General features: G+C 38.0%; 1 protein-coding gene across 1 annotated transcript in view; it reads right to left on the minus strand.

Moving 5' to 3' along the window:
• SLCO5A1 (solute carrier organic anion transporter family member 5A1) overlaps positions 1-25,275 on the minus strand; it is a 171,762-nt gene that overhangs the window by 48,233 nt on the left and 98,254 nt on the right. The window contains exon 5 of the mRNA XM_069100092.1: positions 17,851-18,015. Within this exon, the coding sequence (XP_068956193.1) occupies positions 17,851-18,015 (165 nt within the window). The remainder of the gene's footprint in view (positions 1-17,850; positions 18,016-25,275) is intronic.

Raw genomic sequence — 25,275 nt, forward strand, 5'->3', positions numbered from 1 at the left:
ATTTTCCATCTCTGGGTGAGACTATCATCAGGATGTAAGGAAACCTAAAGTGTCCTAGCAAAGGGATCAAATACCACCTCTCATCTTTTACACAAATAGAAAACATCTGCTAAGAAGAAAACCTGGCTAGGAAAAGATCCCTGAGGGCTCAAGAGAATTGATTCTATATACTCAGTTCCTAGAGTCTCCTCCCCAACACCACTCCAAAAGACAATTAGTGTCTCTCTGAGAACTCAAGAGAGAATACTTCAGTTATTTAAGGATTTGTGACTTCATCAGTACAGGTATGTAGAGCTTGAGTTTGACTGGTAGAGTAGCCTTTGAATACGATGCTACCACTATGCCTAAGTGAAGCAGCAGAAAAGAACTCCAAAGGAAGAAAGGGAAGCTAGCACTCAATAGATATGGAAGCATTCTGAGTTAGTTATCCAAAATAACACAGTAAAATTTGAATTAATTAGAATTCTTTGGGGAATGGGGATGTTCTGGTGAATGGAATTCTGGTTAATTGAGGGTTAAGGAATCATCATACCAACTTCTTGTTTGGGGAACTCTGTACACTGAAGGTGTCTGTGATATCTGCCATCATTTCATCTATTTTGACTAAAATCAGTCAAGGATTGATAAAGAACCTACTGCCTTTCAGAGATTTCAAAATGGATATCCAGTAAACATCTTAAACTCAAGTCCATAATGAACTCATTATCTTTGTCGAAAAAAATCTTCTCCCCAACTTCACTATTAGTAGAGAACCTCTCTACCATCTTCTCGGTCACTGAGGCTGACGACCAAGATGTCATCCTCACTTCCTCATTTTCTTTCACCACTACCCCCATATCCAATCAGTTGCTAAGCCCTATCATTTCTGCCTTAGTAACATCTCTCATAAGCATTCCCTTCTCTTCCCAGACACATGCATGATGCATGTGCTCATCACCACATGCCTAGACTATTGCAATAGCTTGCTGGCTGGTCTCTCTGCCTCAAGATTCTTCCCACTTCAGTCTGTCCTCCATTTGGCTGTCAAATTAAATTGCAGTGACTCCTTATCACTTCCAGGATCAAATATAAAATCCTCTGATTGACATTCAAAGCTTTTCACAACCTGGCCTCTTCCTGCTTTTCTAGTCTTCTTAGGCCTTACTTATCTCCTCTACATACTCGGACATCCAGTGATAGCAGCCCCCTTGCTGTTCTTCACATAAGGCACTCCATTTCAAGACTCTGGCCACATGCCTGGAACAAACTCTCTTTCTCCCTCTCCCTCTCTCTACCCTCCCCTCTCTTACCCCTTGCTTCCCTCCTGTCCCAGCTAAAATCTCACCTTCTACATACAAGAAGTCTTTTACTATCCTCTTAATGCTAGTGCCTTCCTTCTGTTGATTTTCTCCAATTTATCTTGTATAAAGCTTATCTGTACATAGTTATTTTCATGTTGTCTTCCCCATTAGACTGAGAGTTCCTTGAGGAGAGGAACAGTCTTTTGCCCATTACTTAGTACTGGCACATAGCAGATGTTTAACAAATGTTTATTGATTATTAAAAATTTACTAACTTTCTTTGACTCCAGAGAACAGAAATGGAACCAATGTGTAAAAATTGTAGGGAGGAAGATTTTGGCTCAACACAAGTGTGAATTTTTCAACTGTTTGGTCCAAATTAGTGCAAATTACGAATCACTTGAAGTTAGTCACATATATCTGAATCTGTGCTATTCAAAGTTACAATTATGTAAAACATGGCAACTTGTTCCAGTTCCAAGGAAATATGTGATATGAATCTGAATAATACTCCCCCCCCTTTCACTGGACTCATTGTTTACACTAATCAGGACCTAGCTCAAACTACCACTACTGGAAATAGAACAAATTGCATCAGGATATATCACCAGTGGCCTTCAAAGGAAATGCCAGATAATCACTTGTCAAGCATGTGGCCACTGGTCTACTGGCTCACTGCTTCAGGAATAGTTTGCATTCAATGATTTCTGAAGTCCCTTCCAACTCAAGATTCTGTGAGTCTAAGTATCTTAAAAGTACAGGAGTCACTGCCCTCAGATTTATAGATGAAGCAACAGAGGCCAGAAAACCTGAATGCCTTGCCTAAGATGACATTACAAGTAAATAGGAAAGAATGGATTTGAAGTCATGTCCTTTGATCTCAAATCCTGTCCTCTTTCCATTAAAGCACTCACCTTTGGAATCCTTTGACATCACAATTTGAAATCTGATCTAATGAATTCCTTCTGCTTGGGAGAAGGAATTCATTAGTGGGAATGACTTTCAGACAAAATTTAAAAGTGTAGGAGCTCAGAGACCAGAAATAAACTAAGGTCTAGAAAAAAGAAGGATTCAGAGGAGGATTCTGGGCAGAGGAGAGTATTTGGAAAGCTTCACAATTTTCTTTAAGGCCATGTCTGTTTACTTGCAATTATGTACAACAAATAGTAAAAATGTTTCATGACTATGTTCCCATACTGAGAGTGCAACTGAGTCAAAGGAAACACTGCCAGAAGTGGTTTTTCTTTCTATTCACCTTGCTTAGGCTATTGATAGCTATAAGAAAAGCCTTAGTTTGCCTTTCAAGCCCTCCAAATGAGGGACTTCTCTGATTTCTCTGGCACACCTAAAGCAGAAGGAGGAAAGCACAGTCAAGAACCATGGCCAACATCAACTTTCTCCCAACCCTACAGCTAGTTATCTCCACTTACAGATAGTTTCTAATGTGTTTTTGTTTTCTTTTTTTTATTATTATTGAGACTAGGTCTTCCTATTTTGCCTAGGCTAGAAATTCAATGGACACAATCATAGGCAAGATCCAAATAATGATCAACATAAGAGCCTTGACCTGTTCCATTTTGGATTTGGATCAGTTCTCCACTCCTTGAACAGTCTGTTCCCCCTACTCACATCCCACCCTCCCACCAGGGGCTCACCATATTTGTACCATACTTGGGAAGGTCCTCCCATGTAGCTCAGAACTCCCAGTTCAAAAGATCCACCAGCCTCAGTCTCCCCAGTATCAGAGATTACAGGAATCTACTGCCTTCCTAGCCCAATGCCTTAATATTTTAAGAATGCTGAAATAGTCCCCTTCTTTTGATGTTGGTTTCTTTAGCTCATAAGCTATGATGTCATTTAAATACAGCACCTCTTAGAAATGTCACATTACATATAAGCTTCCTTCTTTTAGAACAGACTAGAGCAATGATCTTAGAGATTAATTTTATTTGAAAAAAATAGCCCAGAGCGTTTGAGTTCCTTGCTAAAGGCACACTTAAATTTTCTTCTTTCCATCTTCCACCTATCACTATTGTTTTTTCATCTCTGGAGCCAAACAGAACCATTCTTCAGATGTGGTCAGACAATGGCTGAGGCCAGCTCCCTAGCTCTGGACAGTATGCCCATCTTAACACAGTCTAAAATTATATAAACTATTTTGGTTGCTTTGTCATAATTTTTAAGACAGGCAGTGTGCAAAATTGTGTAAAATTGACCAGTGTGCCTGATCTCTGAGTCAGAAAGACCTAGTTTCAAATCTCAAATCTAGACTTGTTACTTGTGTAACCTTAGGCAAGATACTTATAACTTTACTGGGTCTAAGTTTCCTTATCTGTAAAATGAGGGGATGGAGTAGATGGTTTTTGAGGTCCCTTCTAGCAGTGGATTAGATAAGTGTGATAGTAATGGAAATTAAAGATTCCCCTGTATTGGCTTGGTTTTTAAATTGATTGTGTTAAAACCCAGAGCTTGTTAATCCCACCTGTGGGATGGACTTGTTGATGTGAAAAGAAAGTCCTGAGCTGGGAGGAGCTGGTGACGTAGATTCAGAGACACAAGAGAGAGGCAGAAGAACTTTTTGGAAGCAGCACCCTCGTGGAGGGAGAGAGAGACTAAGAGAATTGCTGGGGGCCACTTTGAATTGCCCTGGACTTTTGAGACCTGACCCCTGAGCTGCCAAGGACTGAGGAGACATGGCTGTTTTGCTGGTACTTTGTCTGTTTTGATGTTGTTTTGCCAGATTTGTCCACTGGTGAAAGACAGTCCTGTTGTTGAAGAAGTCCTGGAACCTGGCTTTTGGTTAAGAAGCCCTGAGACTGTCCTGCAGACAGAGAGTGAATACTGTCCACTGGTGAAGGGCAGTGCTGTTGTTGCAGGGGTCTGGAAACTGTCCTGCAGACAGAATGAATACTGTCCACTGGTGAAGGACAGTGCTGTTGTTGCAGGAGTCTGGGAACCTTTTTGTTGGTTCAGAAGCCCTGAAGAAGGATTTTCTTGTTGTATGTTTACAGAAATCCTGGGAGAGGGTTTTACTAATGTTTTCAGGGGTTCTAGGACTGTTCTACAGACAGAGGATGAATTAATGAAGGGACTGGCAATGTATCTTGTGGCCTTGCTAAGCCTTGTCTCCCCAGGAACTAAAATTGCTGAGAACTTGCCTCATGTCAAGATGAAGAAAAGACCTCCATTTGGGTATTAAGTGCTGTGCTTAAACTTGATGTAACTCTGGGGTAGATTCAATTGTGATCCAGGGGTGGGGAACTTTTCACCTTTTTGTGTTCTATGGTTGAACAAATGAATGTACTTTACTTATGATTGGAAACTAATCTCCATTTGAGAAAAGGGGCTTTGTGGTGGACTAAATGCAGGTACAGCCTAGGGGTGGAGTAGTATTTAGAACAGGGACTTTGTAATTGATTGAATGATTGGAAGGTCCTGGGGTGGGGTAGTACTTGGAGATTATTTAATCACACTTAGTAAATGCTGTATTTTGAATGATGTCATCTTTTGACCTTCTCTGTTCTTGGTTTGTCACTGAATAAAATGGAGAGCACCTATGCTGGTATTCTGAACCTTGGGAAGTTGCCTTTCCTTGGTATTACATTACAATAAGACAGATCAAATAGGCTATGATTGTTAAATTTTCAATATAAGCATTTACACCTCAAAAATCATGATTAGATTGTGAGTGCCTTGAGGTCAGAGACTGTCTTTTCCCTCTTTATTTTTTTATCCTCAGCACTTAGTAGGTGCTTAATAAATGTTTATTGATTGAGAAGTCAGCAGAGGATACAATTAGGGCATCATTAAACCGTTTTGTTGATTGTCAATGATACAGATTAGAGGGGTGGCCAGGTAGCACAGCTAGTTAGAGCAGCAGCTCCAGTGTCAGGATGACCTGGGGATCAAATCTGGGCTCAGATACGTAGCACCACACCCAGAAATAACTGGCCTGCAACCTTGAGCAAGTTACTTAACCCCCAATTGCTTTTAAAGAAAAATAATACAGATTAGATTTGTGTCATGTATACCTTTTTCCACAGAGAAACAGTTGTTAAACATTTACCAGCACACTTTTGCTTTGAGATCCATATCAATGATTCTATGAGCTGTCTACATCAGTGAAATCACAGATCCACAACAACAAAAATCACACTGTTGACTCATAGTGAGCTTATGATTTATTAAAAACCAAAAATCCTTTTCCAATAAATTTTTATTTAACCATTGAAACTTCTCATCTTGCATTTCTGATGATGATTTTTTTAAAGTGAAGCCTAAGATTTACATTCTTAATGAAATTCACAAATGTTAGCAATTATGAAAGCTTTGTTAATATATGAAAACCTTGGAGATGGCAAAGCAAAAATTGTAATAGCCTACTGTCTCTTTTTTTTTAATGACACCATTTACAGAAATGTTCATGAGCCTTGAAGAAAGTGGAATAGAGTTTATTTTTATAAGGATCTCTACCTTTCTGCTACAATGCAGAGCACTTTTTTACATGTTAGGTTCTAATATATGTTCTAACTATTTTAATACAGAATCAGAGAAATCTAGTGATGGATTGAATCTTAGACATCATGTCATGCCACTCTGTTGAATTCATGAATCCCCTTAACAGTATTAATAGTAAGTGATCATCCAGCCTTTACTTGAAACTATGTAGGAGGAGGAGGAGAAAAAGGAAGAGGAAAAGGAAAATGTGAGGAAGGGAAGGTGGAGGAGAAAAACAAAGAAGAGGCAAAGGAAACAGAAAAAAGAGAAGTAGGAGGAAGAGGTTACTTATATAATGTTTTAAGCTTTGCAAAACACTTTACAATTATCTATTTTTTTTCTTAACAACAACCCTTGGAGGTAGGAACTATTATTACATTATTAACTTCATTTCACAGGTGAGAAAATTGAGGCAGAAAGGTTAAGTGATTTGCCCAGGGTCATGAATGGAATATCTGAGGCAGGTTTTGAACTCAGATCTTTCTCACTCTAGGTCCAGCACTCTACCCATTGAGTAACTTTGCTAACACACTAATAATACCTAGCATTTATATAGTACCTTAAGATTTACAAAGCAACTACTTACTGGTCCTAGAGTCATCCAGAATAAGTGTAATTCTTTCATGATAAACTATAGATATTTGATGGAACAATATATCTCTCCCTCCCCCACTCATTCTCTTTCCCCTTCTTTATATTAAACAATCCCAGTTCCTTTAACTGTTCCTTACATGACATAGTTTCAAGGCCACTTGCCACCCAGAGGCATCTAGCTTCTGGATATGATCTTTGTCAATGCCCTCTTAAAAGATTAAAAAGATGAGCCCATGCCTGTGTGTCTGACAGTCTATAGCAGTTGGTGAGAGGAAAGAAGCTGATTAATAAACACTTTCCTGATCTCTTTGGAAAGATGAAAAGGTTAAAGCACCCAACTATAGAAATCTGGACTTGTACCAATATTAATGTTGCTTCATGAAGTTGAGATAAAAATCTAATGGTCCTCTCTAGAAATTCATACATGTACAATTTTCAAATGATGTTAAAGAAAAATATGCCACCCTTTCTCTTTTGTTCACTGAGCATAAATAAATTTTAAAGAAACAACTTATTTTTGTATTTGATCTGAAGAAAGAAGGGAACAAGGAAATTGAGGCAAACTAGGGTTAAATGATTTGCCCAGGGTTACATAGTTAGTTAAGTGTGAGGATGAACTTGAACTCTGGTCCTCCTGAGTCCAGATCCAGCATTCTATCCATTGTGCCATCTGACTGCTTAGGGAAGATAATGCAAAGTGCTAGACTGTGAGTCAAGAGATCTGGGTTCTAGTTCTAGTTTTGACTGCCATTAACTGGCTGTGTGACCTTAGATAAGTTCCCTACTGGAACCTCAGTTTGAGACTTCATAATAAAAATATATTAGTACTAGTTGATTTTTATAATCCCTCCTACTTGTAAAACCCCATTTCTATTTATTAATTCCATTTTAAATACTGAGTTTTAAATAATAGAAAATTGATTTTTTTAAAACCCTGAGATTAACCTAAACAGAAAAAATTAAAATATCTAAAAATTTTAGCCCTTGCTACACCAAAAAAAAAAACTTAGATAAAGAAAAGTACTATCCTATTTGCATTCTCTTTTGAACCTAAAGATGAAGTCATTTTAATAGTTCACAAGTTTAGCTCATTGTTATTTAATAAGCAGCCTTGCTTTGATGCTGTTCAGTTAAATGCCAATCATTAGCTGAACAGATGGATCCCAAATGCTTGGTTAATAACCTGACCTTGACTTATGAAATATAATGTTGCAGGCATCAACCTGATACCCTGTAACTGCAAAAAAAAAAAGTTTTTTGATCATTCTACAAAACTATTCTTTGCACTTGGCATTCTGCCTGCCTAAGTCTCACAATGAATTCAGGACCAAAGTCAAAGGCATCTGAACAGAGCCTGGGAAGGCTGATGCTGAGAACAGAACTCTAAATAAGCTTATCACTCACACATCCCAGTGAAAAAAGAGAGAAATAGAGACAGACAGACAGACAGACAGAGACAGAGAGAGAGAAAGAGAGAGAGATTTCAAAGATCATTTGTCCTGAAAAGATAAGTGACACCATGAGAATAATTCTGCCTGCTGAAGGTTAAGTCCTGAGTAAGCAAAGGGGATGATGAGAATGCATCCTCATGACATCTCAAATCCTTGAGTGGAGCTGAACTGATAACCCTCAAATTTTCAAGTCAAAGTAGCCTCAGTAATCAGTTCTCTCTGAAGAATGCTGCACCTCTAGTCTACCTGTGCTAGAGAGCAAGAGGTAGATTAGTACTGACCAAGGGGAACTGGGCTTTGATTTCTAGGGTTCCTCAGAATTAACCATATACACCAAATGTAAGGTACAAATTGTTTCACCCTCATTTGTTTTGCCCAAACTGTACCTGAATAGCCGTTCCTTCTTACTTTGTGGGTTAAAAAAGTGCTCTCCTAGACAGAATGGGATAAACTATTTCATATAGAAGAGGCAAGGGAAAATAGTTACAATGGAGGGGAAGAATAGGAAGGCAAAAGGGAATGGGTCACCCTTATTCTCATTGAATTTGGCTTGGGGAGGGAATGACATACACACTAAATAGGGAATCTCACCCTACAGGAGAGTATAGGGGGAGGGGATGAGAGGGGGGATAATGGAAGGGAGAGCAGGCTAGGGGGAAGGGAAGTTGGAAGCACCCACTTTTGAAAAGGGATGGGATCAAATTACAGAATAGAAAAAGTGGGAGGTGGTATAGGAGGGAGGGAAATAGAGTCAGTCTTTTACAATATACTATGGTGATGTCTTGCATTAGCTACACATGTACAACCTATACTGAACTGCTTATCTTCCCAGTAAGGGTGGGTGACAAGGGAGGAAGGGAATGAATCTGGAATTCAAAGTTTTAAAAATCAAATGTTTATATATATATATGTATATATATATATATATACACTATTATTAATACTATTTTACATGTAATTGGGAAATAAGATATACAGGCACTGGGGCATAGAGATCCACCATGCCCTACTGGAAAAGTCGAAGGGGGTATGGGAGAAGATATGGGAGAGAGCAGATTGGAGGAGGGGATTTCCTGTGAGACTGCTATTTTGGGGTGGTTGGTAGGGGAAAAACAGGGAGAAAATTTGTAACTCAAAATCCGGCGGAAATGAATGATGTATATCAGAAGTTAATAAAGCATTTGAAAAATGAAAAAAAAAGAAAAGAAAAAAGTGCTCTCCTGTGCTATTTAGGTAACAGGACAATTTTTGCTTAATTTTGGCATTATGATATGCTATTCTTAATGACAGAATACTGAGTCATGCCCCCCAAATCACACAGGGTTTTGTGGTTAGCAAATTCAGAGCTTTAATGACCTGAGGAGGTGAATAACTAAAATGATCAGAGGAATGGCCTCAAGCATTTCTTATGTTGCCAAAGGAAGTGGGAATAAAGAATAAATATTATAAATGCCATTGCCTCAAATTCTCCACAAAAGTCCTACTGCAGTGACTCATGGCATGTATGGAGGTGACCTTGGGTTCTTACTTCTTCAATCAATAGCATTTTTTCAATTCAATAGGCATTTACTAAATCCCTACTCTATGTTGGGAATTTTCAGGGGACCAGTCCATTTGATTTCCCAGGTAGCTCTCACTGGGGAATTCCCCTCATCAAAACATTTTCACCTTCTGTGAAAATTACAGTTTCGTTTCCTTGGGGCCCCTGAGTGAGATTAAGTGACTTGCCCAGGATAATATGATCAGTTTGTGTCAGAGATGAGACTCAAACCCAGGTGTTTTGACTCTGGTGTCTGCTCATAACCTCCCTGCCTCTCTCATGCCAGTGATTCGAATCAAAACCAAAACAATCAGTGCATTTAAGGAGCTAACATTCCACCAAAGGCAACATTTACACATGTGAGTTTACACAAAATATGTACATAATAAATAGAAGATAATTTGGTAGAGGAACACCAGCAGCTAGGAAGATAAGGAAAAGTCTCAAGTGGAAAGTGGTACTTGAGCTGCCCTTGGAAGGAAACCAGATTTCCTAAGAAGTAGAAGGAAGTAAAGCCCTATGGACTCCAGTCCTTACAAGTAGGAAAGGATTCAAATATGAACTGGAGCCAACATCTTAGGACCCAGCCTAAGTGGCTTGGGGAATCTGGTCACTAAGTGACCATTTCACACAGCAAATCACACAATAATCTATTTAGGAAGAAGGATTTTCTAAAGGTGGGAAAGATGCCAAAAGAAAGAGGGGGGGGACTTATTAATAACCAAAAAAAAAGTAACCAAGAAAACATCAACAACAACCAATCTATATGCCTATTTTCCTATCTATACAAAATCTTTGAGACTCATTTGCATACAAATTAAGGGCATCCCAGATCTGGTAGTCATTGGAAGTGAACAAGCAAGTTTTTGCAAATGATATTCTAAAAAGAGGTATATCTTTAAAATTTGCAAATTGACTAAAAAATGAAGAGAATATAATATTCCACTGTGTTTTTGTTGTTGTTGAACATTTAAAAAAACATTTGAGGGGGCGGCTAGGTGGCTCGGTGAGTGAGAGTGCTGGCCCTGGCATCCAGGAGACCTGGGATCAGTTCCGGCCTCAGATACTTGGCACTCACACAAAATAACTAGCCAGTAACCTTGAGCAAGTTACTCAACCCCAATTGCTTTAAAAAAATTTTTTTTTGATTCAATAGAGCAAAAACAAAGTATCTCCCATCCATGAATTAAATTCATTCAAATTCCTTAAAAGATATAATGGAATTATTTCTGCCCAATGACCCTCTAGTCATCAACATTATATGAACTATAAACAGAGAGATAAATGTTTGTCAAAAATGTTTGCCACTGTGATGGAAGATACGTAGTCCAGAGTTCCAAGTTGAAGAGGTATTAATCATGTATTGTGAGATCTTCCAGATACTTTCATTTGTAAATGATATTATGTTAATTGTATCAAGTCCCAGAATATTATAGAGTCTTCTAGAAGAAATACATAAGCACTCAAAAGAATTTGCCCTGAACATCTACACAGGAAAAGACAAATGGATGAAAAAATGAATATTGCCCAGATTATGACATGTAATTAAATAAACAATCTATTGAGCTTGTCCATTAGAATGTGTATGAGGAACAGACAATACAAATGAACCACAAACTGGGCCCAGAATTAACTAAAAGAACTGACTAAAGTACCTTAAGAAAATTTAAAAGTCCTTTTATTTACTCAAAGTTTCTCCCAGAAACAAAGGTTCATCTCTTTAATATTAATATTCTACCTGGTTGCTGTATGTAATATTTTCAATATTAATTAAAAATTATCACACTGAGGGCAATAAAGATAAACATGGTGGGTATAAACAGGCTCTAACAACCAATGAAGAACTTTAAGATACAGAATATTATCAGGAAAATGTATGCTAGGAAGAGGATATGGGACAATAACATGTTGATGGCCAGGGATGATAGAGGAATAGCCCAAGTGCTCTACTTGTGTCCTTAGAATGGGTGGGGGAGGCAAAGGGGAGAAGGTCTTCAGAACAATGACTGAACCCCTTGAAGGGAATTTCTGGAAAGGCATAGAAAAAATATCTAATGGTAGGAGTAAGGCTTATGACCTGCACCATTTGAGGGTGCATCAGAGTTAATGAGATCACAGATTCATTTAAGTATTTTGAATTATGGGAATGGCATAAAATACCTAACATTTATTTTCACCTAATAAATATGGTCACATCTGAATTAGCAGAAAGACTGACAGTCCCATCTATACAGAGTCTAATAGGAATACAAATCAGGACAGGTAAATATATAGGAGCTGTGCAGCAATGAAATTAGGGATATTCTAGCCTCTTTTACTAACCTGTTTAGGTAAGGACTGCCCTGGTAAATCCATGGGGATTTACAGGCCACCCCAGACAGAAAGAGTGCTCACCTACTAATTGCAGTCATCAATTCTATTCAAAAAAGAGAACAAGTATCATCTAATTATATTGTACATCTAAGCCAAAGTAAACATAATGGGACAGAACAAAAGAGAAAAGTGTTGGAAAGCAAACATATGAATGTAGTTTATTTAAGTCTATTGTTAAGGACTTTAAAGGTCTTTCAATTAATCACATAACATTCTACAAGCTTCTTTTGTCTTCGTTTACTAGAGAAAATACAAATGGAGGTTTGGGTTAGACAACTAAAGCAAAATGTGTATAATTATTTAGAATAAAGTACATCAACATTTTAAAACGAGGGGAATTTCAAATAATAATAGCATTAAATAATGCTATAGAGGTTGCCAAGCACTGTACATATGGTACATCATTTGAGCCTCAAAAACTCTGTGAAGTAGGTGTTATGATTATTCCCATTTTATAGATGAGGAAATTGATGATGACAGTCAGTCCAGAGTCACACAGCTAGTAAGTGACTGAGTTGATATTTGAATTCCAGTCTTCCTGACTCTAATCCTTTTTTCTTACCCAATATTGTTGTTCAACTCTTTGTGACCAAATTTGGGATTTTCTTGTCAAAGATATCAAAGTGGTTTGCCATTTCCTTCTGCAGCTGATTTTGTAGATGAGGAAACTTAGGCAAACAGGGTTAATTGACTTGCCCAGGGTCACACAACTAATATGTGTCTGAGGCTGGATTTGAACACAGGTCTCCCTAACTCCAGGCCCAGCATTCTATGCACTGCGCCACCTAGCTGCCCTATATGATCCAATGTGCCACCTAATAATAATAGATGGCATTTGTATAATACTTTACAGTTTAGGAAGTACTTTTATGCTCAATAACTATTTTAATCCTGAAAACAGCCCTGTGATACACTTATTACTACTTGTTCTTTGTTTTGAAAGGAAATTGTAAGTGGGATAGAAAAGGAAATACAGTCTTATTAGAACATACTAGTACCAGCAGAAGGCCATATGCATTTGAGATTGCAACAGAGACACCAAGAATGCGAAGAAGGGAAAGCCATGGAAAAGCTCATGACAAGAATTAAACGCAGACAGCTATTTCTGGAGAATGGCATGTAGTTGCTTTCCTAACTGTGGCACCGAAAAAAACGGATACATGTCCTCAACAGGCAAGGTATCATTCAACCCTTGTAACACAGATCTCAGTAATGGGACCTCCTATCATGACATAGTCCATGTTACAACTACAGTTACACCCAACAAAAAAGCCCAACCTAGTAGAAACTTTCATATCTATCCCTGCCTCCCCGCCCCCCACTGAGGTCTGTCTGTAGCCACTCTGTAGATTGCTGTGATGTGACAAAGGAAGATAATGTAAATTCGGGCTCAGCTCCACAGTGATCTTGGGACCAGAGAGAAGGCAAACCCAGAATCAGTGAGGGGAAGCAGGATGTCCCAGGTGGCAATGCTTAAAAGAGAAACAATAGTTTGTAGCAACAGTAGTGGCTACAATTTGGCAAGCACCTTTCTTTGTAAAGGTGAGAGTCTAAGCTGGAAAATATTTCATATATCATCAGATTTGGTTCATTAGTTTTACCTAATTTCTTTTTTTTCTCCTCTTTATTTTTTATTACAAGGGATGGCTTTCTGGGGGGGAGAGGATAGAATAATTTGATCCTCATAAATAACTTTGGGAAGCCAATATTATTATATTTAGGACAGGGACTGGTATTCTAGCTTTCATTAGTATAAGGAATCTCTAAGTAAGAAAATTCCCTGTTTATTAATTCAAGTCAGAACTTTTCTGTGAAACTTAAGTCTTAGGGAGTTTGCTAGAGCACTTAGAAATGGCACAGCGGACAGAGCACTGGGCCTGGAGTCAGGAAGTTGCTGTCATTTTGTTGTTTTCAGTCATTTCCAACCCCCTTTGGGGAGTTTTCGTGGCAAAGATACTAGAGTGGCTTACCATTACTTCTCCAAGTCATTTTATAGATGGGGATACTGAAGCAAGCAGGGTTAAGTGACTCGCCCAGGGTCATACAGCTAATAAGTGACTCAGGTCACATTTGAACTCAGATCTTCCTGACTCCAGTCCCAGTGCTCTATCCACTATGCCACCTAGCTGCCGCTTGGAGTCAGAAAGCCATAAGTTCAAATTCAACTTCAGATATCTATTACATGTGTAACTCTGAGTGAGTCCCTTAACCTCTGTTTCTCTCAGTTTCCCGAATCTAAAAATGGGGATAATAATAGTACCTGCCTCCCAGCGTTCTTGTGAGGATCAAATGAGATAGTATTTGTTTAAAAAAAAAGCACTCAGCACAGTGTCTGACACATAGTACGTACTATATAAATCCTTATCCCTTTCCCCCTGACTTGTCTAGGGTCACACAGCTAGTATGTGTCAAAAGGAAATGTGACCCAAGGTCTTCCTGACTGTGAAGCTATCTCTACTAAGCTATATGACCACCCTCCATTCAGAAATGAGGGTGATATGAAAAATAAAAGCTGTCAATAAAAAGTGACTTCAAAACAAAAGAAGTGAGTTGAACTCGATCATCTCGAATACTCCCTGCTGGCTCTAAAATCCAATAACTCTATGAAAAGGATATCCACTACTTCCCCAAGCTCCCCAGCTTGAGCAACTGTTGTACATAGCATTACAGGAGGGTTTGGAAAGGCCACTCAGACTCCCTGACGTCCAGGCAAGAGATCAGTCTGGGAAATCCCAATCGATACAACCAGAACAAATAAATACCGTAAACCCAGACAGAACCTGTTACACCACACCAGACTATCATCTAACAAAGTGCTTCCTATCACCTTCCATCATAACCAAACTTGCAAAATGAAGTGGAGACGATAACCGCAGCACTGTATGCATAAAATAGTGTTAAAAACACATGCCAATACAGAATGATATAGTAACCAACATGAACTCCAGAGGGGTGAGAATGGACAATATTTCCCTCTTCTTGGCAGAGGGGGTGGTGAGACTACGGGTGGGTACTGATGCATACACATGCTGGCATGATTGGTGTTTTCTCTGAGTATCTATTGTTAATTGTTATAAGTTCATTGGGAAGTGAAAGTGCTATTTAAGAAGCATTAATAAAACATTAAAATCTAAATTAATAAATAATAAGAAGTAAACAAGATAAAAGTGGAGGAGGTAATTATCCAGGTAGTTTAAAGCAGCTATCCTTCCTGCCAATCATTAGCAAAAAAAAATTTTTTTTTACTAATAACTGTTAGATAATTAGGCAGCTAGGGGATATAGTGCATAGAGAGAGCTGGACTTTTGAATCAGGAAGATCTGAGTTTGAATCTTCCCTCAGACATTTTCTAGCTATGTATCTATAGGCAAAATTCACTTAATCTCCTTCTGTCACAGTTTCCTTACCTGTAAAACAGGGATGCCAAAAGCATCTACTTCACCAGGCTAATTAATAATAATAATAACAGCTAGCATTTACATAGTGCATACTACATGCAAGGAACTTTACAAATATCTCATTTGACTCTCACCACAACCCTTTGAAAGAGGTACTGTTATTATCCCCATTTTGCTGTTGTGGAAACTAAGACAAATAGAAGTGTAAGTGTTTTGCCCAAGGTCTCATGTTCAGTAAAAGTCTGAAGCTGGATTTGAACTCAGATCTTCCTGACTCCGGTCCTGCACTCTATCCATTGTCCCATCTAGCTGCCTTATAGCAGATTATTGTAAGAATCAAATAAGATTCTATAGCTAGATGTACATACATACAAATATATACATATGTATATATCTACTACTTTGCTAACTTTAAAGATGTATTATTTCTCATCATCATAATTATTATTAAATCAAATAGGGATATGGGTATTGATACATTGCAATGTGACTATTCCAAAGCCCTACTTACAAGCCTAAGACCCTGGTAATAAATAAGGCCCTTAGGAAGATGTGTTAATCTTTCAGTCCGATGAAATAAATTATAGTGTATGATGATTCAAGAACTGCTAAAAATTACCCTCAAGTACAAGTGGGAGAACTTGCAGCCTTGAGACCACATGTGACCCTCTAGGTCCTCAAGTGTGAATTGTGTTTAGTTTGAATTTAGTCACAGTGCCGTACTTAAGGACCTAGATGTGGCCTTGAGGTTTCAGGTTCTCCACCCCTGCAAAGTCTGAAAAAGTTAATTCTACCACTTTCCTAGGCACCTAAATTATTAAGGAGGGAGTTTTAATATGAAATACTATTACTATTGTCCTAGATATCAAACATCCCTAGGAACAAAAGAATATGTGCGTCTATGGATTACAGATACTTAAAACAACTTCTAAAATGAAATTCATTTATGTCTTTTCAGATTTTAGCAAACTCTAATCTTTCAGTTAAAACTCTTTTCATCTTATCAAGGACAGTTGTCTGGAAGTAAATGTGATTCAGCAGAAAGGGACCTGGATTGGACATCTGGGAACCTGGGTTCTAGTCCTGTTCCTGCTACTTGTTACCCATGTGTGACCTTAGACAAGTCATTTATTATCAGAGAGATGGCAGCCCTGGGCCTGGAGTGAGAATGTATGACTTTATGACTTTAGATAAGACATTTAATGCTGAGAAATGGTTCTGTTTTCTCCTTTTCAATATAAAGAGATGGATTCTATGACCTAGATGAAGTCCTTGACAACACCAATCCTATGATATTATGATAAATAAATGAGGAAGAATGCTGATATCACAATAAGCAAATACTTCAGTTCATTTTGTTGTTTTTAATGTGAATTTTATTAACGTTAAATTCATTATTATATAACGTGAAATTCATTAACATGAATAAGGTTTCGTGCCAACCTATAAAAGGCCTATGCAAGATATCAGTTCCATCTCCTTTCCACAGTCATTTAGATTAGATCTATGATTTAATTGTAGTAGGAAAACTCCCAGTGAGAAACTTCTAGTAATGTGGGCAGCTAGGTGGCGCCATAGTGCATAGGGTGCTGGGGCTTGAATCAAGGAGACTCACATTCCTCAGTTCAAATCCAGCCTTAGGTACTTACTAGCTGTGTGACCCTGGGCATGTCACTTAATCCTGTTTGTCTCAGTTTCTTCATCTGTAAAATGAGCTGGAAAAGGAAATGGCAAACTTTCTTTTCCAAGAAAACCCCCAATGGGGTGACAAAGAGTTGGACATGACTAAAGCAACTCAACAGCAACAACATGGGTGAACAAATTATCTACAACTTATAAATGAGAGTTGCCTGGAGCTCTGAGAGGTTTAAGTCAGTCTCTCTGGGTCACACAATCAGTATGTGCAGAGGCAGCACTAGAACCCAGGCCTCCCTGACACTGAGAGCTGCTCTCTAGCAACAATAATAGTCCACATTTATATGGGACCTACTATATGCCAGGCGCTGGGCTAACTGAGCACTAGGCAAATATCATCTCATTTGATCCTCAAAACAACCCTGTAGGAAAGTGCTGCTATTATCCCCATTTCAATGATGAGGAAACTGAGACAAACAGAAGTTAAGTGACTTGCCCCAAATCACACAGTTAGCAGGTGTCTTAAGGCCACAAATACTCCTGACTCCAGGCCCAGGGGAACAAGAAGATGACCTAGGTGCACCTTTTGCCCCCTTCCATTATCACTCCCTCTCCATTTTTTTTTAAGAACAAAAGTTTTAAACACAGAAGAATGGACAATTCTTCAAGCAGAAAAAAATAATCATTTAAAATCATAATAAAAGGGGGCGGCTAGGTGGAGCAGTGAATAGAGCATTGGCCCTGGAGTCAGGAGGACCTGAGTTCAAATCCAGCCTCGGACACCTAACACTTAATAGCCATGTGACCTTTGGGCAAGTCACTTAATGCCAATGGCCCTCCAAAAAGAAAATTAATTAAATAAATAAATAAAAGGTATTTAAAAAATAAAATAAATTCATAATAAAAGCAATTTTTTTTTCTGAAACAAAGCTAGTGTTTCCAGACTTTCTCCCTCCTTAGTTTGATGGTGATAACATGATAGAGATTATTGTTTTGAACTTGGGGTTAAGTTCCTCTCAACTCACTCATCTGATGACCAAATGTGACAATGCTTTCAGGTATCCTGAATGGCAATGTCTTACCAGTGTAGATGCTGGCACTGGAAGCTGGGATGCCAAACTGTGATTCGATGAACTTGGGAATGAAGGTGATAAAGGCGGTGACAATGGCACTCTCAGCTGTGTATGACAAACTCACAAAAAGGAATGTCATGTTGCTTAAGATCCTGACAGCTGCTCTTGGTAGGTCTACAAAATGACAAAAAAAAAAAATGACAAATGAATGTTATCAAGAAGGGATGGGAAATCAAATCCAAAATGAATCATCTTCTAAATGAACTGGCAATAACCACTGATTCTTTATAAAAATAGAAAAAAATTATGCCTGAATGGAAATTGTTTCTTTTAGGCATATATTTATGGTATTTTTTCTCAAATAGGATAAAGAACTCTAATAAAATATTATAAAACATTTCAAAAATATGTCCATAATCACTATAAAAGATCCCACTGAACAACAAGTCATATTCCAAAAGTTTATTTCTAAGTTGATTATTCTAATTCAAAAATACATTTTTCCATAGAAAGAATGTGATAAATGGTGGTTAGTTCCCAGGCTAGCCCACAAAAGCCTAGTCAAACAACAAAGTGCCTAATGTAGGATAATAATAGCATTATTACTCCAACTATCTAATTCCATCATTTGGAAAATTCATTGAGTCCCAACTCCAGATAGCTAGACCATATACCTCCTTCCCTCTTCTTCTCTTGCTTCCCATCGTTAGGGAATATAGCTTCCTTCAACAGTGGTATCCTAAGGAAAGGTCCTAAGCCATCAATAACTATGTATTTGCATAAGGGAAGGCAGTATCTAGGTCAATCACTTCCCAAGTGCTCTGAATTAAGAGGGTAGAAGATCTCCCCCCCCACCAAGGAGAAACAAGGAGAGAATTTGGGGCTTGGGGATGCCTCCCTACTGTCTATTCACCTGTCTGGGTCAATGGTAACTGGGTTCTGGGTAACGACTATGTTTTTATTTTCCTAATCATAGATTTTCTCATATCTCTCATACTTTCAATGATAAGACATTGTAAAGGATTATTTTTTATATATGCAATCATCTCAATGATGGTTTAGTGTCTTATGCAACAGCTGCAATCAAGGTCCTTAAAAAAAAAATAAATCTCTTTGAAAGTATATAACTTAGGGGCAGCTAGGTGGCACAGTGAATAGAGCACCAAACCTGGAATCAGGAGGTCCTGAGTTCAAATCCAACCTCAGACACACTTTCTATCCAGGTGACCCTGGGCAAGTCATTTAACTCCAATTACCCTGCCTTCCCCCCTCCAAAAAAGCAAAAACAAAACAAAAAAAGAAAGTATACAATTTAAAACTTCTTCCCCAGAATGCCAGGATTACAAAGTCAGGAAGACGACATATATATTTGTGGGGAGTCCAGACTTGCAATTTCATCAGAACTCCCTGGTGTAGAAAATTCCCTTTCCTCTGCAATTTGAGTCTTAGATAATTAGTTTGACTAAGGTACTGAGAGGTTGTGACTTGTACAGGTCACAGGGCTAGTATTTGTGGGAGGTTGGACTAGAACCTTGATCTTCCCAGACATCAAACCACCTGCTCCAAGGCTAGTCTTCTAGCCACTCTACTACACTGCCCCTCACTTCTATATAACACTTTAAAATTAATATTAAAGTTACTTGGTATAGTAAATGAAGTAAATAAAAGTTTTATTGTAAAATTCAAAGAAGATGATACATTTACAATGTAAATATCCATACAGATAATAGGTACAGTTGGACAGTTTTCCATTTAAATTAATAAATTGTTTTTTGTTTTTGTTTTTTTTTATAAGCAATTGGGGTTAAGTAACTTGCTCAAGGTTACACAGCCAGTTATTTCTGGGTGTGGTGCTAAGTATCTGAGCCCAGATTTGATCCCCAGGTCATCCTGACACTGGGGCCGGTGCTCTTACTTGCTGAGCCACCTGGCCACCCCAATAAATTGTTTTTAAGAAGAAATTCTACTCATTTCAAAACTGACCAAGTTGCCTAAAAGATAAATGATTCCTTCTCTTTTCTCTTGGCCATAAAGAGACCATTTAGTTTGTAATTAAGAGTTTTGGTGTGGGTAGGTGGCACAGTGAATAGAGCACCGGCCCTGGAGTCGGGAAGACCCGAGTTCAAATCCGACCTCAGACACTTAACACAAAAAAACTAGCCATGTGACCTTGGGGAAGTCACTTAACCCCAACTGCCCTACCTTCCCCCCTCCAAAAAGCAAAAAAAAAAAAGTTTTTTGGGGTAGAGAGGATTAATAACTACTTAACAAAATTCCTCTTTTGCCAAGTTCAAAGAAAAAAAATTAATATAAATTTATGGAATTTATTTGAATTGAATCTTTTGTATTGGGGAATAAAGCATATCAGCATCACTTAGAATACTGACAGAAAGCTCAGTGAAGTACATACCAAAATAACACAAAATGAAATGTTATTAATATTAAGTTAATATGCCAAAATCCAGTTTTGTAATAATATAAATTATTTTTTTTAATTCTTAAAACTTAATTCACTGCAGAAAGGCAAATTTTACTACAGGATAAAAATAGGAATAGTGTCAAAAACAACATAATAAAATTCAAGGAAACCAAAAAATACTGTATCAATTGCTCCAGATACTTCCTTTAAAAAGTATCTAAACAAGATCATTAAATCCTTTACAGATAACATCCAGGCAGGTACACTAACAGAATGGCTAGAGATCACTTTTAATGTCTACAAATTTACATTTAGCTTCAAGTGTTCCTTTGAAGTAGTAAAGTTTTGAACTAGGCCACACTGAACTTGGACATGGAAGACACCTTAGAAACCATCTGATCCAAAACCCCCTCACTTTACAGAAAGGGAAACTGTGGCCCAGGGAAAAGAAATTCTTTGTCCAGTATCACATAGGTAACAAGAGAGGCACGATGACAGAGTAGACAGTAGAGTGCTGGGTTTGGAATCAGGAAGAGATGAATTCAAATCCTGCCTTTGATACCATTTAGTGATAAGATCTTGGACAAACCTCTGAGCCTCAATGTCTTCCCATTTAAAATATGAGTGATACTACCCTCAAGAGGGGCAAATGAAATCATAGATTTAAAATTCTTTGCAAACATCACAGCTGTATCTCTAGATGTAGTCGCAGGATGCAAATCTAAGTCGTTTGACTCCCAGACAATCGTCTTTTTATTCCACCAAGCTGCCTCTCACTGAATTGCATTGGACTCTTTTCTCCTCCTCTACCTGCTATGCTTTTTGAGTGTATATTTTTTGTTATTCAGTCACTTCAGTCATGTCTGACTCTTCATGACCCCATCTGGGGTTTTCTTGGAGAAGACACTGGAAAGATACTTCTCCAACTCATTTTACAGAGGAGACAACTGAGGCAAACAGGGTTAAGTGACTTGCCCAGGATCACACAGTTAGCAAGTATCTGAGGCCAAATCTGAACTCAGGAAGATGAGTCTTCCTGACTTTAGGCCTGGCACTCTATCCACTGTGCCACCTATCTACTTGGTACAATCTTTCTTTCTCATGTCTCACAGTCTGCCAGTGTTCACTTCTTAATGCTTATCTCCTCAGCTGCTGCCAACCCCTTTCTAACATGCAGCCTCTTTTTTGGGGGGTGGGAGAGGCATCAATTAGTCATGTCCTACTCTTTGTTACCTCATCTGGGGTTTTCATGGCAAAAAGACCAGGGTGGTTTGCCATTTTCTTCTCCAGCTCATTTTATAGATGAGAAAACTGAGGCAAACAGTGTTAAGTGACTTGCCCAGGGTCATGAAGCTTTAGTAAGTGTCTGAGGCCAAATCTGAACTCAGGTCCTCCTGATTCCAGGGCCAGTACTCTATCTACTGTGTTACCAAGCTGCTCCTTGCTGCCTCTATTATGCTACAAAAAAAATACACTTGAAATATGCTCTAATGCACTTGGAAAAAAAATAAGATGACTATTTTGTTATAGTTCAACACAATGCCCCAGAATATGCCCTACTCTGGAAAGGATCATAGCAACAGCAAAAAGGAAATGTTGTGTGGAAAACAAACCAGATTCTCCCAAATTATTCCCAGGTCATGTATCAGTCACCTTTGGAAGCTCTATCAGGTGTTCTCATCCAGGGATCCAGGAATTTGTTTTATATAGATACATTTTGATAACTATATTTCAATATAGTTACTTTTCTTTGTAATCTTCTGTATTTCATTTTATGCATTTAAAAGCACAATTCTGAGAAAGGGGTCCATAAGCTTCACCAAACTACCAAAGGTGTCCAAGGCACTAAAAACAGGTAAGAATTCTTGCTCTAGCAATGAACTCATCCAAGCAATTAGGGAACTCTTTAGGATTTAAAAAACAAAACAAGAAACCACACCTTAGTTACCTTTACAAAGAGGTCTAGTTGAACCTCTGAGTAGCCAGGGTTTTCTATAGTGAAAAACAAGTTTCCTGTGGCTGCAGACATTTAATAAGAAACAGTCCCAAAGAAAGCCATATTGTTGTTACCGTCGCTAACATTTACCTAATGTCCTCATTGCACCAGGTACCGTACAAAGGATATATGGTAACAAAACATGGCCTTTCAGGTGCTCATACTCTAATTTCAGGCATCCCTATCACATCACACAAGCAGGTATCATAGGAACCCCCTGCTTGCTCCCTACGTTTTGTTTTTTTTTTTTTGCTTTCTGTTTTTGCCATCTGTTTTATTTCCTAGTTGGAAATTCTTGACTATGTCTAGTTAAGGAGAATTATCTTAAGCAACTGTACAGTAATCAATAGTAGAGGTTTTAGAGAGAGGAAAAATGCCTTACCTAAACCTTCTAGAAGATGATTCTTCTTTGAAGTGGGTTTTGGAGAAAGTCTTCAATTAACAAACATTTTAAAGTACCTATCATGCATACGCAAGGTATTGAGAGATAGAAAGATGAAAAGAACAGGGCCTGTGCCCTCAAAGAATTTGTAATCTGGAAGGGAAGATAAGACATGTATACAAATGCTATAATACAAATATAATAAAATGAATGCATAGTAGAGGAACAATGTTTTATTGCAGATCAGAAGAGGGAGAGGTTATTTCCAGCAGAGGGGAAGAACTTCAGGGAAGAGGTAAAACTGGAAATGGGCTAGTAGAATGAGCAGAGAAGAGTGGTTTGATGGATGGAAAAAAGCATTCTGGAAAAGAACAAGCAGGTGTGAATGGGACTAAAGACAAGTAACTATGAGAGATGGGAAGTACAGACTTATGCTTTAGGAACTGCAAATCTGACCAAAGAATGGATGATGGTTAGAGGGGGAATGAAAAACATCTCATTATTTACAACCCTAATTCTACTATTATCTACTTAAAATAAAGAAATCGCAAATCAAGAGACAGGAGCATGCACTAATTATAGACACGTGCCTCTGCATAGCACACACGTCTTCTGCTCATACGTTTGTTCTTGATTATATGGAAATTCTATTAGCCATAAAATTTTCCTAATTTCTAACAATTCTCTCCTATTCTTTCATACCTCTACCAGCTCCCTATTATTCTGATGATTGATGATGGTTTGAAGGCAATCCTTGTTTCTGAAGGCTAATCTAGTGGAATTCATCTCTGGCAGGTCCTGACAAGCTGAAAAGGCCCTGAACATGAATCCAGCATTGCATTATATATCTGACTAAGGACCAGCCCAACTAAGTAGAAAGGAACATCACTAGAAGATTGGCTACCAGGGAAAAATTTTTTTTAAATCACAGAAACGCAGATAAAATATCACTATATTATGGGACAGCGCAGTTATGATCTGTTTTGGTAGAGGCAATATCCCCTCTAAAGAAATGAATCTACTAAAGTACTGAAGTTTTCTGCCATTATGTAATTATTTAAGCTTATTAAATCCTACTAAGCCTGCTAGTTGGGGAAGGAGAGAAGAAGAAAAAGAAGGCATGAGAAAGAGAAGAGAGGGGAAAATGAGAAGAAAGAGTAGGTAGCAGCGGAAACAACAGCAGCAAAAAGTTAACATAATCTGGCCCTAAGGAAGAGAGGAAAAAAATGCATCTCCCTCCCTTCTTTTTGGAGGTAAGGAATTATGGGTGTAGAGCACTGTATATATTGTTGGATTCAGCTGATTTTTGTAGGTTAATTTTGCTGAGCTGCATTTTTTCCTCCTTTTTAAATTCTTTATTGAAAGGAATAGCTCTCTGGGGAGGGGAGAGAATGGAATATATTTTGAAATGAAAGTGTTGTAAAACAAAAGTTATAAAAATTTAAGGTAGAATATTGCTCTGCAACAGTAGCTTCAATGCAACAAAAACCTGAACCTTTATTAACTTACCATTCCTAAGAACAATTTGGGGTTTAAAAAAAAAACAAGGAAATACTATTTTAATAATACAATAATTTCAAAAGAGACCATAAATATTTAGTAAGTGCAAACTGGTCACGTGACATTGTACCTGTTTCTAAACTGCAGCTGAATGAAGACAGAATTTGACACTGCATAAGACAAGTTCTTGAGCTTCCTATTTTAATGTTTATTTATTCATTTATTTATCTCATAGCCGATTCTTAAGGTCAAATTATTTTTAAACTTGAAAGTCTTCTGATATTTTAAAGGGATAGGGAAAGCAAGCACATCCTAAGTGTAAGTGTTTATAGTAATAATAATAATGCTAATAATAGTCCATAACACTTTAAGGTATACAAAGCACTTTACATATTATCTCACTTGATCCTCACAACAAGCCTGTGAAGTAGGTGCTATTATTATCCCCATTTTGCAGATAAGGAAACTGAGAGCAACTGAGTGACTTGCCCAGGGACACAAAGTTGGCGAATGGCTAAGACTGGATTTGAATGCAGGACCTACTGACTTCAGATTCAGCACTTCATTCACTGTGCCACCTAGTTACCTAGGTGTATTTATCACTTATTTTATAGTCTAAGTCTAATAAATCTTATATGTATATAGATGTGCATTTCCTTGAACATGTTGATATTTAATTTTTTTGCCTTTCCTGTACCTCTCATTGTCTAGTTTTATCTGTGTGTTAGAGACAAACAAAAGGAAATTCTTAAAAGAGACTACCCAACGGTCACCAACTCTTAATGGCTCCATCCTTCTCCTCTCCTTGGAAGATGACAATTACGTAGAATCACTGATTATAAGCTCTATACCACCACTGCTCCCAACCGTCTCTCCTCTCACCCTCCTACACATATAGATACAAGTACATCCTGCTTTTCTTTTTCTACTATTATTAATAATAATCTCTTAGGAATTTGTACTGGACTGGTTATCTCATTAGAGTAAAGAACTTATTTACCAGTGCAGACTATAACCTTCTCTGCAACTTACATAATATTAGAGAACTGCACTAAGAAATTAAATGATTTGCCCAGGGCTAGCATTTGTCAGAGACAGGACTTGAACTCAGGTCTTCCTAGCACCAAGGCCAGTTCT

Source organism: Petaurus breviceps, unplaced genomic scaffold (genome assembly GCF_028583685.1).
Source record: "Petaurus breviceps papuanus isolate PSGF00001 unplaced genomic scaffold, PetGlider_PUasm1.0 38, whole genome shotgun sequence".
Classification (NCBI taxonomy): domain Eukaryota; kingdom Metazoa; phylum Chordata; class Mammalia; order Diprotodontia; family Petauridae; genus Petaurus; species Petaurus breviceps.